At 39.4% G+C, this 14,201-nt stretch overlaps 1 protein-coding gene across 1 annotated transcript in view; it reads right to left on the bottom strand.

The window, feature by feature from the left end:
- DIPK1A (divergent protein kinase domain 1A) overlaps positions 1 to 14,201 on the bottom strand; it is a 119,957-nt gene that overhangs the window by 20,704 nt on the left and 85,052 nt on the right. Inside the window, exon 2 of the mRNA XM_007977943.3 lies at positions 13,864 to 13,998. Coding sequence (XP_007976134.2) covers positions 13,864 to 13,998 — 135 coding nt within the window. The remainder of the gene's footprint in view (positions 1 to 13,863; positions 13,999 to 14,201) is intronic.

Below are 14,201 nucleotides of genomic sequence, written 5' to 3'. Positions count from 1 at the left end.
TGATCAGTCACTTCCCTGCTTAAAAACTTCTACTGATTCTCTACTGCTCTGAAGGTAAAAGGCAAATCCCTTACCATGATATACAAGGTCTGTTATGAGTTTGACCCTGCTTCCTTCACCTCTGCAAATTGCCTTTCATCTTCTCTGCTCTAGCTATGCTATGCCTGGAATGTAGCATTATTTCTTATGTTTGTAGCTTTGCACATGCCTCCTTCTGTCTGCAATGCTCATTCATCAAAATTCAGCTCAGATGTAACCTTTTCCAGAAAGTCGTCTGGGTCCTTCTTCATTGGGGTTTCCGAGCAAAATATTGCTTAGGATATACTTATGCTGAAAAATTGTTTATTGGCAATATTTGGGATATACTTATACTCAAGGTAGTCCTAGTTTATTTTAAATTTGAATGTAACTGAGCATCCTGTATTTTTATTTGCTACCTAGCAACCCTACTCCCAGTCTCGTGTATGTGCTACTCCTTTTTATTTTTCCATATCCCCTACTAGTCTGTAAGCATCTTCAGGGCGGGGATACCTCTCATCTCTGTATCCCCAAGCTCAAGCACAGTGCCAGTAAGCAGACAATAAATATTTAATTGAAATAAAATGTTTTATTGCTGGCTTGTTTTTTCTAAGTTGGCTTTAACCCTTAGTCTCTTTCTTGCTTCACAGGAATGAGCTAATCTTAAAAGTGATACCACCTGTGCCAAGATTACAACAACTATCACAAAATATAAGAGAGTGTAGCATAAGACATGAAGGCCACCAGAAGTGCTACTATGATTTAAGATTGGCCGGGCAGTGGTGGCCCATGCCTACAATCCCAGCACTTTGGGAGGCTGAGGCGGGGGGAATCAATTGAAGCTAAGAGTTCAAGACTAGGCTGGACAATATAGAAAGACCCCTGTCTCTACAAAAACAAAAACAAAAACAAAACAAAAAAACCCCACAAAAATCAAAATAAAATAAAGATTTCCTTAGAATAGGGTTTATGTGTGTTAAGATTTCAAATAAACTTGTTTAATAATTTTTTTATAAGTTCATAAAGAAGTTGGTATAAAGGGAAAAGGGTTATACTTTTCTTAAAAGGAAAAAAGCTTGTACTTTAAAACAGTGTGTTCTCGCCAAGTGTGGTGGCTCACGCCTATAATCTCAGCACTTTGAGAGGCCAAGGTGGGCGGATCACTTGAGGTCGGTCAGGAGTTTGAGACGAGCCTGGTCAACATGGTGAAACCTCGTCTCTAATAAAAATACAAAAAAATTAGCTGGGCATGGTGGCGCATGCCTATAATCCCAGCTACTCCAGAGGCTGAGGCAGGAGAATCTCTTGAACCCAGAAGGTGAAGGTTGCCGTGAGCTGAGATGCGACACTGCACTCCAGCATGGGCAACACAGCGAGACTCTGTCTCAAAAAAACCAAAAAACCAAAAACCAAAACCAAAAACAAAACAGTGTGTTCCAAGTAGGACTGGTTCAGTATATCTCAAAAACACAGGATAATGGCAGAAAATATACTTGTCAAGTTAAATAATAATTGATCCTAAGCAAAGGCAAAGCTAAATGAAATACAGTTAGCTATATATCACTATCTAATTGAAAACATGGTTCCAAACATCTTAAATTTAGTATATCTTATGTTAGCTGCTTTAAGTAACAATCCATTATCCCAAGAAATCAAATTTCAAAAGAGACTGTAATAAAACTTAGAGGCCCTTTTATTTTTTAATACTTCCATTTAAAGGATGTGCTCATATAATGGCCACAAAGGTTTGCTGTTTGCTAGAGTAATGTAGTGAGTAATTCCTCATTATTACCCAGGTAGAAACTTAGAATTTGCTTGCATAGAGGAATATGTCAGAAGAGATCAATATTAAACAATGTGGTCCTGAGAAATGTATATAAGGGGAATATTCTTCTCTGCCTCTTTTTTTCCCTTTATGAAAGAACCCAACAAACAAAATATCTGTTTTTTGTGTCAAGAGAATCTTACCTACAAAGTCAAACTGTAAAACGTCTTTATGAGTAAACATCAAATAGGATTTGCTGAAATAATGAATAAATTAGTGATTTCTATAATCAGAGAAAACGTAAAAAAATGATACAACAAGGCTGGGCACAGTGGCTCACACCTATAATCCTAGCACTCTGGAAGGCCAAGGCGGGCAGATTACCTGAAATCAGGAGTTTGAGATTAGCCAGGACAACATGGCGAAATCCTGTCTCTACTAAAAGTACAAAAAAATTAGCTGGGTGTGGTGGTGTGTGCCTGTAATCCCAGCTACTCAGAAGGCTGAGACAAGAGGATTGCTTGAACCCAGGAGGTGGAGGGTGCAATGAGCTGAGATTACGCCACTGCATTCCAGTCTGGGCGCCAGAGTGAAGCTCCATTTCAAAAAAAAAAAAAAAAAAAAAAAAAAAAAAAGATATAACATAACTATATAGCCAAGAACAGTGACTCACACTTGTAACCCCAGCTACTCAGGAGATCTAGGCGGGAGGATCGCTTAAGGGCAGGAGTTGGAGATCAGCCTGGGCAACACAGTGATAACCCATCTCTAATAAAAATTTTAAAAATTAGCTGGGCATGGTGGCGCATGCCTGTAGTCTCAGCTACTCGGGAGGCTGAAGTGGGAGGATCCCTGGAGCCCAGGAATTCAAGGCTGCAGTGAGCTATGATCGTGCCACTACACTCCAGCCTGGGTAGCAGAGAGGGATCCTGTCTCCCAACAAAACAAAAAAAGCACCCCCTCCTCCACCATATTATATAATTAGCTTGGTGGAAAAAGAAAAAAGTACAATTGACAAAAAAAAAAAATGGATTTTTCCAAGCACATCTAATTGGGGTTAGTTGTTGCTCTCATTTTTAGACAGTTCTCGTTTCCTACAACTTTCAAAAGTTAACAAAGGCTTTTCTGGGTATACCGTTCCCACTCCATTTCCCTTCTTGGAGTTTTAAAAGCTTATTATCCATCTCACTAGAGTCAAGCCCTAAATAATGGATGATGACAGTGGAAAGTTTCATATTTTTACTAAAACTGAAAACAGTAAACTTAAATTCAAATTGCAAACTAATGTACAGTGTGCAAAATTAATCTCAATTCTGCTTCCCACCTTATAGCAATACCCTAAATCTCTTAATAAAAATTATCCATTGGTTACAGAAAACATCTCAGGAAAATAATACTAATATTCTATGGTGATTTCCAATGTTGAAATGATATACTTAATAGATTAATATACACTGTACATAATTTATATGAAATACATAATTTGTTCAACATTGTGTTTGTTTTTAGAATTTACTATAAAAAGACAAAAGAGAAAAATATATTAATTTATAGGCAGTTAAAAGCCCCAACCAAGGCTGTGGTTCAGTGGCTACTAATACATGGTTCTGGGAATTCTCTGGTCTAGTGTTAATCAGAATCTTATTCTTTGGATAAAAGTGCTAAGGTAAGCCTGATTTATAATTAGAGGGAAAAAGAAACTCTTTCATGTCTTTCCAAATCCTTTCTATTCCATAAGGTCCTGTAGAAGTTTTTTTTTTAGATGGAGTTTCTCTCTTGTTGCCCAGGCTGGAGTGGAATGGCATGATCTCAGCTCATTGCAACCTCTGCCTCCTGAGTTCAAGTGATTCTCCTGCCTCAGCTTCCCGAGTAGCTGAGATTATAGGCATGCGCCACCAGGCGTGACTGATCCTTGTATTTTTAGCAGAGATGGGTTTTCACCATGTTGGCCAGGATGGTCTCGAACTCCTGACCTCAGGTGACCCACCTGCCTCAGCCTCCCAAAGTGCTGGGATTACAGGCATAAGCCACCACGCCCAGCCTTGAAGGCCCTGTAGAAGTTCTACCTCCTCTATGAAGCCTTTCCACACTATTCTGTCTAAAATAATCTCTCTATTCATAGATGTCTTCTTTTTTTGCCTTTTTGTAGTACAACTACTTACCATACAAACTAAATCATTTTAACCTGATGTGATGATCTTTTGATGTGCCAACTTGGCTGGCTAGGCCATAGTCCCCAGTTATCAAAACAAACAATCTAGGTGTTGCTGTGAGGGTATTTTGCAAATGTAATTAAAATTCATAATCAGTTGACTTTAAGAGAGAGTATCCTAGATAGTCTGGGAGGGCCTGATTCTATCAGTTGAAGGGCCTCAAGAGCACCACTGAGGACTCCCTGATGCAAAAATGTTGCCTGTAGACAGCAGCTTCAGCCAATGCCCAAGAATTCCAGCCTGCCCTTCCTTATTGCCTTCTGTACGGATTTTAGATTTGCTCAGCCAGCCCGCACAACTGTATAAACCAACTCCTTGCAATAAATCTCTTTGTATCACTTTTGCTTCTCCGGTTGAACCCTAATACACCTGATTAAATAATGTGTGTGTGTGTGTGTGTGTGTGTGTGTGTGTGTGTGTGTGTGTGTCTCATCTTCCCAGACTCAAGGGCAGGAACTTGAGAATATAACAATAATAACTTACTGTACATTTACCATGTGTCAGATACAGTGTTAAGTCTTTCAATACATGAACTCATTTTATCCTTACAACCACCTGATATGGAAGTATTATTAATCTCCATTTTACAAAGCCTAAATAATTTGCCTAACTTATATAGCTCAGAAATGGCAAAGCTGGAACTCAAACCTAAAGTTCTTTTACTCCAATGCTTACACTCTTAACTATTACAATGGATGGGGCCCTTCACACACAAATGGAGAGAGAAAGACAGAGGCATGCAGAGAAGAAAGCTATGGAACACAAGATAGACCACGACTGTTAAACAGATATAAACTGTTTTTTTGTTGTTGTTGAGACAGGGTCTTGCTCTGTTGCCCAGGCTGGAGTGCAGTGGCACAATCTCAGCTCACGGCAACCTCTGCCTCTCAGGTTCAAGTGATTTTCCTGCCTTGGCTTCCTGACTAGCTGGGATTATAGGCGTGCACTGCCACGCCTGGCTAATTTTTGTATTTTTAGTAGAGATGGGGTTTCACCATGTTGGCCAGGCTGATCTCAAACTCCAGACCTCAAGTGATCTGCCCATCTCAGCCTCCCAAAGCACTGCGATTACAGGTGTGAGCCACCGTGCCCAGCGGTAAACTGCTTATTACAGTTTGTTGACAATCTGTCCTCCCTAACTCCTAAGCCATGATTTCAGCTCAGAGGTAATGCTCTCAATGGGACAGCTACAGCAATCTTCCAGGAAATTTTTGAATTACAATGCTAGGTTACAGCAATGACAAGTAATGGGGTACTTGCCCCGGATCAAATGAAGTAAGTCAAGGACTTGAGAACCTTCTCAAGTTCAACAGATATGTCAGAGCATCATTCAGTGTTAGATTACCAGGTTAATTAGTTCAATTCTACTTTATCTTCATAAAATCTGTGATGCAGGTAGGACAGAGATACTTTTCTTTGAACCTGTATAATGTAGTTAAAGCAAGCCAATGAAATAAAGTCACTTATTCAAAGCTACACAGTATAGCACAAGAAAAAGTGAGGCTGGGGCTTTCACTTCAGCCTAGCATTTTTTCTAATAGGCTGACATGATACGGTTTAGCTACTAGTAATCGAGAAGTTCTTCATAGGGGGTGGGTTGTACCACTAATATCCAACATTTAAAAATGTACATGGTGTTACTAAAGGAATAAGACAGATTTTCATAAGCCACATATGAAAGCAATCAGATTCCTCAAACTCCCCTCTTTGGGCATTTGCATTCACTGTCCTTTCTCTTTAAATGCTTTTTGCCTAGATTCTCACACAATTGCTTCCTCTCATCAGCTTCCAATTCAAAATGTCATCTTTTCAGAGAGGCTTTTCTGGTTAAGACAGCATGCCCTAGCCATTCTCTACTAAATATTGCTATTACTTTTTTTTTTTTGAGGCGCAGTTTCGCTCGTGTTGCCCAGGCTGGAGTGCAATGGCGCAATCTCGGCTCACCACAACCTCTGCCTCCTGGGTTCAAGCAATTCTCCTGCCTCAGCCTCCCTAGTAGCTGGGATTTCAGGCATGCACCACCACACCCAGCTAATTTTTATTTTTTTTAGTAGAGACAGGGTTTCACCATGTTTGTCAGGCTGGTCTCAAACTCCCAACCTCAGGTGATCCACCCACCTCAACCTCCCAAAGTGCTGGGATTGCGGGTGTGAGCCACCACACCCAGCCAGTTATTACATATATTTTCATTGCGTTTGTCAGAACCTTATTTATTTACTTGTTTTTGTTTTTATTATACACTTTCCACAATAAGAATGTAAGCTCCTTGGCTGGATGTGGTGGCTCACACCTATAATCCCAGCACTTTTGGAGGCCGAGGCAGGTGGATCACCTGAGGTCAGGAGTTCGAGACCAGCCTGGCCAACATGGTGAAACCTTGTCTCTACTAAAAACACAAAAATTCGCAGGGTGTGGTGGCAGATGCCTGTACTCCCAGTTACTAGGGAGGCTGAGGCAGGAGAATTGTTTGAACCCAGGAGACAGAGGTTGCAGTGAACTGAGATCATGCCACTGCACTCCAGTCTGGGTGACAGAGTGAGACTTCATCTCAAAAAAAAAAAGAAAAAGTTCCTTAAGGCATGAATTCTGTCTTGCTTACCACAGTGTGCCTAGCACCTAGAAAAATAACTTAGATGTAGATGTTCAATAAATATTTAACTGACTGATAGATACCTCTTCTAAAATGGATTATACTTTTTATATTATCGCTATACGATAGTAGTTACCTTGAAAATAAATATTAAATAATAATAATTATTATTATTTTGATACAGGGTCTCATTCTGTTGCCCAGGCTGGAGTGTAGTGGTGCTATCATGGCTCACTGCAGCCTCAACCTCTTTTGCTCTAGTGATCCTCTCACCTCAACCTCCAAGTAGCTGGGACTATAGGTGCATGCCACCGTGCCCAGCTAATTTTTTTATTTTTTTGTAGAGATGGATTCTCACTATGTTGCCCAGCTGGTCTTAAACTCCTGGGCTCAAGCAATCCTCCCACCTTGGCCTCCTAAAGTGCTAGGATTACAGATGTGAGCCACCATGGCTGGTGCTGGTTAAATTATAAAGAATAGGAAAAATAAGCGAAAGGAAAGATTTTGCCAACTTTTAAAGAGAATAAAAGAACCCACACTTTAAAACTTAAAACTTAAGCAAATAATATTTGTGGAACCTCTTTTGGATCTTCTGTGTCTCTTTATAATCTTCCTTAGTTTACAAAGATGAAATTGACTGAAGATTTTGAAGGGAATCTGTTCAAAGGTTATACACAGGATACTGTAATCCTTTGATGAGCATGTGTTTACTAAGTATGACTTTAAGATTATGCAGTTTTATATTTATATACATAAAATTCAAAATTAGCAATTTTATTATATGCTTTGGTTCTCTTCAATCCACTTAAGAAAAGAACAGTCCATGCACTAATACAGAGGGACAGAGGCAATCAGTTTAGACTCCACATTTCAAAGCAGTAATGACCAGGACCAGAAGTATGTGTGGATATTGCCATAATTCATGAAATGGCCAGGTAATTACTTAGGCAGATATTGTAAAACTGAACCATGGGAGAAACCAATTTAAAATATATTACATTTCAAGTTAGGAAGGGCTGATTAGACTTTTAAAAAAGGTATACTCTGCAATATAAAACTTATATGAATTATACACACACACACACACACATATGTTGCTTCCCTCTAAATATCCAAGAATTTGCACATTTGCATAAGTGGCTTCATATTGTTTTACTTTCAACATCTCTATGTATTTCAGATGTCTCTCTTATAGCTGGATTTTGATTTTTTTTTTTTTTTTTTGGAGGTAGAGTCTTGCTCTGTTGCCCAGGCTGGAGTGCAATGGCGCAATCTCAGCTCACTGCAGCCTCTGGCCTCCCAGGTTTCAGCGATTCTCCTGCCTTAGCCTCCTGGATAGCTGGGATTACAGGCGCATGCCATCATGCCTGGCTAATTTTTGTAGTTTTAGTAGAGATGGGGTTTCACCATGTTGGCCAGGCTGGTCTCAAACTCCCGACCTCAGGTGATCCACCCACCTCGGCCTCCCCAAGTGCTGGGATTACAGGAATGAGCCACCGTGCTTGGCCTGGATTTTGATTTTTAAATACAGCCTAACAATCTGTGTCTTTCAACTGAATCATTTGGTTCACTGATAATATACTGTAATTACCATCATATGTGGGTTTAAATATACTACATCTGATGCCATGGTAAGCCACCCAAATCTCCTTCTCCAGGATTGGAGCACTTATTCCTTCAGCACTGGGAGTATAGGTAGCAAATAGCTCTCAGCTGAGTCCTTCTTTAGGACTGCCCTCAGCTAGAGTACAGCCTTGCCCAAGGTGATACCTCCTTGCAGGGATGGGGGTAAAGGTGGGAATCTGCTTCCACTGACTGGTCAGTGAGGGAGATAAAGGTCTGGACCTTTGCAAGGTCATCCAGCTCCAGAATTCCCTATAGGGTTGACCTTTAAGGCCTTTGTTACTACTGCAGTGCAGTTCAACTTTTCCCTCTGACTTACTCTGCTTCCTCACTCTCTACAGATGTTAATCCCAAGAGCCCAACTTAATCAACTTGCTGCAGGCAAATCTTAGTCTCTAAGTCTGCTTTCCAGGGAATTCAATCTGTGACATCTTTCATCTTATTATTTTATTTTTTTTTTTAACTTATCCTGCCTGTTCTGTTTCTTTTCCTTTATTTTCTTGCCTTCTTTTGGGCTATTCTTTTATTATTATTTTTTTTTCCTGAGAGACTGAGTTTCGCTCTTGTTGCCCAGGCTAGAGTGCACTGGTGTGATCTTGGCTCACTGCAACCTCCACCTCCCAGGTTCAAGTGATTCTCCTGCCTCAGTCTCCCAAGTAGCTGGGATTACAGGCATGCGCCACCACGCCTGGCTAATTTTGTATTTAGAGGTGGGGTTTCTCCATGTTGGTCAGGCTGGTCTCGAACTTCCAACCTCAGGCGATCCACCCGCCTCAGCCTCCCAAAGTGCTGGGATTACAGGTGTGAGCCACCGCACCTGGCCTCTTTTATTCTATTATTATTCAATTTTTTCTACGTTAGTTTGGAAATGATACACTCTTTTTCTATTCTATAGGTTATCCTAGAAATAATAATATGCATCCTTGAATTATCAAAGTCTAAAGTTAACTGGTTGATTCTTTTATCCTACTCTGCAATATTGTAAGGACTTAAACACTTTAACTTCCTTTATCTTTCTCCCATTTTATATGTAATTGTTATTCTAGGTATTGCAGCATATAATGGAATCATACAATATTTGTCTTTTTGTGTTTGGCTTCTTTCACGTAGCGTAATGTTTCCAATATTCATCCATGTTGTAGCATGTATGAGAATTTCACTTTTTTTAAAGGCTAATATTCCATTGTATCTATATACGATGGACAGTTGGCTTGTTTCCACCTTTTGGCTACTGTGAATAATGCTACTGTGAACCTTGGTGTGCCAGAATCCATTTGAATCCCTGATTTCAATTTTTTTTGGTATATATACCCAGAAATGGATTTATTGGATCATAAGGTAATTCTATGTTTAACAATTTGAGAACCCTCCATACTATCTTCCTGATTCTTTTTCTTTAAATCTTTTTTTTTTTTTTTTTTTTTTTTGAGACAGAATCTCCCTCTGTCACCCAGGCTGGGGTGCAGTGGTGTGATCTCAGCTCACTGCAACCTCTGCCTCCTGGGTTCATGTGATTCTTGTGCATCAGTCTTCTGAGAAGCTGGAATTAAAGGTGTGTGCCACTACACTCGGCTAATTTTTTGTATTTTTAGTAGAGACAGGTTTTCACTATGTTGGCCAGGCTGGTCTCAAACTCCTGGAGTCAAGTGATCTGCCCACCTTGGCCTCCCAAGGTGCTGGGACTACAGGCGTGAGCCACCATGCCCAGCCCTGATTCTTTTTTACATATTACAATTCTCTGTTAAAAGCATCCATTGTTTTACCTATTTCTTCTACCTTTATTCCTATTTAATTGAACATGAATATAAACAGTTATTTTTACATCCTTTTTGAATAACTCTAATATCTGGATCATCTGCAGATCTACTTCTAGTATCTGTGCTTATCTCTTGATTTCTGGTCATTTTATTTTGTCTTTTGGCCTTCTTTGTACTTTTTCACATAATGTCTCCAGAGAGGGTTTCCTTCTGTCTAGGAGACAAAGGTAATGGTAGCTGATTACCTTAACAAAATCAGGGGCTGTTTGAAGTTGAGGCTCTGTTGTAGCTCTGGGTAAAGCTCTAGCTACTTAATGTCCAAGGACATATATCCCTCTAGGATTTTTAACTGAAGGCTTGGTATTCACTGGGGTTTCTCCTTCTGGCAAGTTCATAACTCTAATCTGTATCTTGTGAGACTGCCAAAGTGTCTGCTCTGCTTTTCAAAGGTTTTCCAATGAGGTTTTTAACCTCCCATTCTGCAGAGCCCAGGAATTGGCAAATATCCCAATGGGATAACTGGCTGTATGCATGAGGTTCCCCTGGTTTTCTACAAAGGCTCTGCTGGTTTCTTGTCCCCAGTAGGGGCTTTCCGCCAATATAAGGTTTCTGCTTCTCAGACCCCTGCCCATGCCTAGAATCAGCAAATTCCCCCCAGGGTAAAAGAGACCATAAAAGTCAGCTCACCATTCTGAGACTCTTTTAGTTTACCTTTACTCCTGGGGTACATTCCTTTAAGGTCTCAGCCCAAAGCAGGGTGTGGCAGGGTTCCCATCCCATCCTTGGTTGGATGTAGTAGATTTTTATTACCCTAGCCCCATAAAACTGTGTATTTCAATTTTAGATCATACATCTCCAGTTAATAGCAGCCACAAAAACTAGGCTCAGTTCTTTCAAATCTTATCCTCTCGGCTGGGTGCGGTGGCTTATGTATGTAATCCCAGCACTTTGGGAGGGCAAGGCAGGTGGATCACCTGAGGTTAGGAGTTTGAGACCAGCCTGGCCAACATGGCGAAACCCCATCTCTACTAAAAATAGAAAAATTAGCCAGGTGTGGTGGTGGGTGCCTGTAGTCCCAGCTACTTGGGAGGCTGAGGCAGGAGAATCATTTGAACCTGGGAGGCAGAGGTTGCAGTGAGCCGAGATTACACTATCGTACTCCAGCCTGGGTTTCAGAGCAAAACTCTGTCTCAAAAAAAAAAAAAAAAAAAAAAAAATCTTATCCTCTCCCAGATCTTGATCAAGTAATTCCCTCCTATCTTGTTAGCACTTTGTGGCTTTAAAATATACTTTTTAAAAGGTTTTTTTGAGATGCAGTCTTGCTCTGTTGTCCAGGCTGGAGTGTGTTGTGGCAGGATCATAGTTCACTACAATCTCAAATTCCTGGATTTAAGGGATCCTCCCACCTCAGCGTCCCAAGTAGGTGGGACTACATGTGTATGCCACCCTGCCTGGCTAAAATATACTTTAACAATATTTGTTTTGCTTGCTTTTTAGTTCCAATCCCACAATTGCTATACAATATTAGTACTATCTTAGCTTAGTACTACTGACTTTAGTACTACTAGTTATGATAGGTTTTAAGAACATAATCCCAAATGCAGAATAACTCTAATTTTTTAAAAGCCAGTCTTAGGAAAATGATGTATTTTAGACTCAGAAAGCTCTTTCACTATCTTCAGGGTTTGATACGCTAACCATTAAATTATGCTAGAATTATGTTCTGTTTTCACTTCTTATAAATTAAAGGGAAATTAAATCAAAGTGAAAAGTAATGAAGCACTTCAACTCTAATTTACTCATGACAGAATATATACCAATATTTGCCTTACATTTGAAGGATATTATAATAATACAAGATATTTAAAAGCATATCCATTTCATTTTGTCTTAATCTCTTAGAACAGTCTTTCTAACATTACCAGATGATGTTAACAGGTCTTCCTGGAGGGCTGTGGTGGGGACATGGTTTTTTCTGATCAAGTATATTTGCTCTGTCTTGGAGATGCATAACACACATTGGTATTTAAAAGACCCTAAGAAGTCCTCAGTAAAGTCAGCTGTTATCTTTATTTAACCCTCTGTTTCCAAATACATCTGACCAGGGACATATTTTATCCATGGAATATCTATTAATGTACTCCAAGGTACCTAGTTTGAGAAAGGTGGCCTAGAGAAAGAGAAATACACATTTCAAATAGTTTTGGTTATTTGTATGTTTTTGAACTTGACTATCTACCTCCTGTTTCCTCCTTCACTGAAGGCTAGAAACTGAGTTTTGTGGGGTTTTATTAGCTTTATTAAACTGTCACTTCTTCTGTCAGTCTTTTCTGATGTACGGTAGCAGAAGGAGTATGAGCTTCACAGAGAGACAGAATTAAGATCAAATTCTGGTTCCATCATCTTGGGCAAATTATCCTGTCTCTCTGGGTCATAGTTCTTTATCTGTATACTATTATACTAAGGATTAATGAACATGTAAAGTACCCAGTACATTGGCCCCAGAGGTACCTCCTATCTTAAAATTCCTCAAGGATCTAGAATGGCCAGTTGGAATGAACATAGGATTGCTATCTTTGAACCTTGACTTAGGACTCTTCTTTACTAACTCATTCCCCTCCCTTGCCTAGTTAAGAGACTGTAACACTCCTGCGGAATAACGCGCTTTTGCATCCTGACTGATGGAGCACCTTGTGTTAAACTGGTTTTTATTTTCTTAGAACTTGGGGAAGCTCCAGGTTTCCGTCTTATGTTCCCATAACAGTTACTATCTTATTTATCTTACCTTACTGTAATTACTCATTTTATTTCCTGATCCAGTGTAAGTTTTATAAGGTCAAAGACATTTTTTCCCTGTTATATGCACGTACCACTGGCCTGGGTAAAGAGTAGCCACTCAATAACTATAGAATCTTTAATAAGTTATAATAATTGGAACTCCCAAAATCATTATTATTCAAATATAATCCTGAGATGAAGTGTTTTAATATTCTTTATATTAGAAAGTACAGGTAGAGGCCAGGTGCAGTGGCTCATGCCTGTAATCCCAGCTCCTTGGGAAGTCAAGGAGGGCGGATCACTTGAGGCCAGGAGTTCGAGACCAGCCTGGGCAAATGGTGAAATCCCGTCTTTGCTGAAAATATAAAAATTAGCCAGGCGAGGTAGTGCAAGCCTGTAATTCCAGCTACTTGGGAGGCTGAGGCAAGAGAATCGCTTGAATCCGGGAGGCAGAGGTTGTAATCAGCTGAGGTTGCACCACTGCACTCCAGCCTGGGCAACAGAGTGAGACTTCATCTCAAAAAAAAAAAAAAAAAAAAGAAAGTACCAGTAGAAAACAACGAGTTAAATTTACTTGAAATTCTCAAATTTTTAAAATGTAAGTCTACAGAATCAATGATCACTACTAGAAATCTTAGACTGATACAGTCATTTTTCTGAGATATATCCAATCACTAGGATAGAAACAGAATAATATTCTTTTTAGATACATTTTGGTATTCAAGAGTAACTCCATTTATTCAAAAGATGTGTTCTAGAAAGTCTGCCTGTAAATAAACTTTTATAGTCTAAACATTAAAAAACTCATCTGATTGAAATAAACTAAAACTTAAATATAGTTAAAATATATATATATCTAAAAAATAAAAATACCTCTTTTTATTGAGGATGTCCCACACTAACTTATCTATGTGTAATATATTTAAATTTCTGAACACTGGAATTTTCAAAGTGGGGAAAACTTTACTAACGGGTCATATCAAAAAGCTAAGAAGATTAGCACAATTCTAATGTCAAATTAACTTTTATTTTTAAAAACATCATTAGTAAGTATGTAAGTAGTAAATATAGTGTGTTATGAAGAGGCTTTTTAGTAAACAGGAAATTTAAAATACTTACTATTATTTTCTTACAGTCCTTTCCTCTGCATAATTCTGTATAGGTAGAATACTGCACATATATAATCCAGCTTCCAACAAAAACCGCCAACCAGGAAAAGAAAAGATATTTCATCCGCACATATGAGAAGCGAGCCTGTGAGTAAAAAAGACCATAACAATCATTCATTCAGCACCAAATCAGCATTTAACATCCTAGAACGTGACTTCTCACCCTTCTTGGAATAACCCAATATATATTCTAGGCTTTCATATGGCAATTCTAGAACAAAGTGCACTTTCACTGAGTCCAAACAGCACTGGTGTCAGAAAAGGAAGCCCCTTGGTCCTGCCAAGGAA

The sequence above is a fragment of the Chlorocebus sabaeus genome, chromosome 20 (genome assembly GCF_047675955.1).
Source record: "Chlorocebus sabaeus isolate Y175 chromosome 20, mChlSab1.0.hap1, whole genome shotgun sequence".
Taxonomy (NCBI): domain Eukaryota; kingdom Metazoa; phylum Chordata; class Mammalia; order Primates; family Cercopithecidae; genus Chlorocebus; species Chlorocebus sabaeus.
Note: the sequence above shows the minus strand (reverse complement) of the source record. Positions and strands in the feature narration are given on the sequence as shown.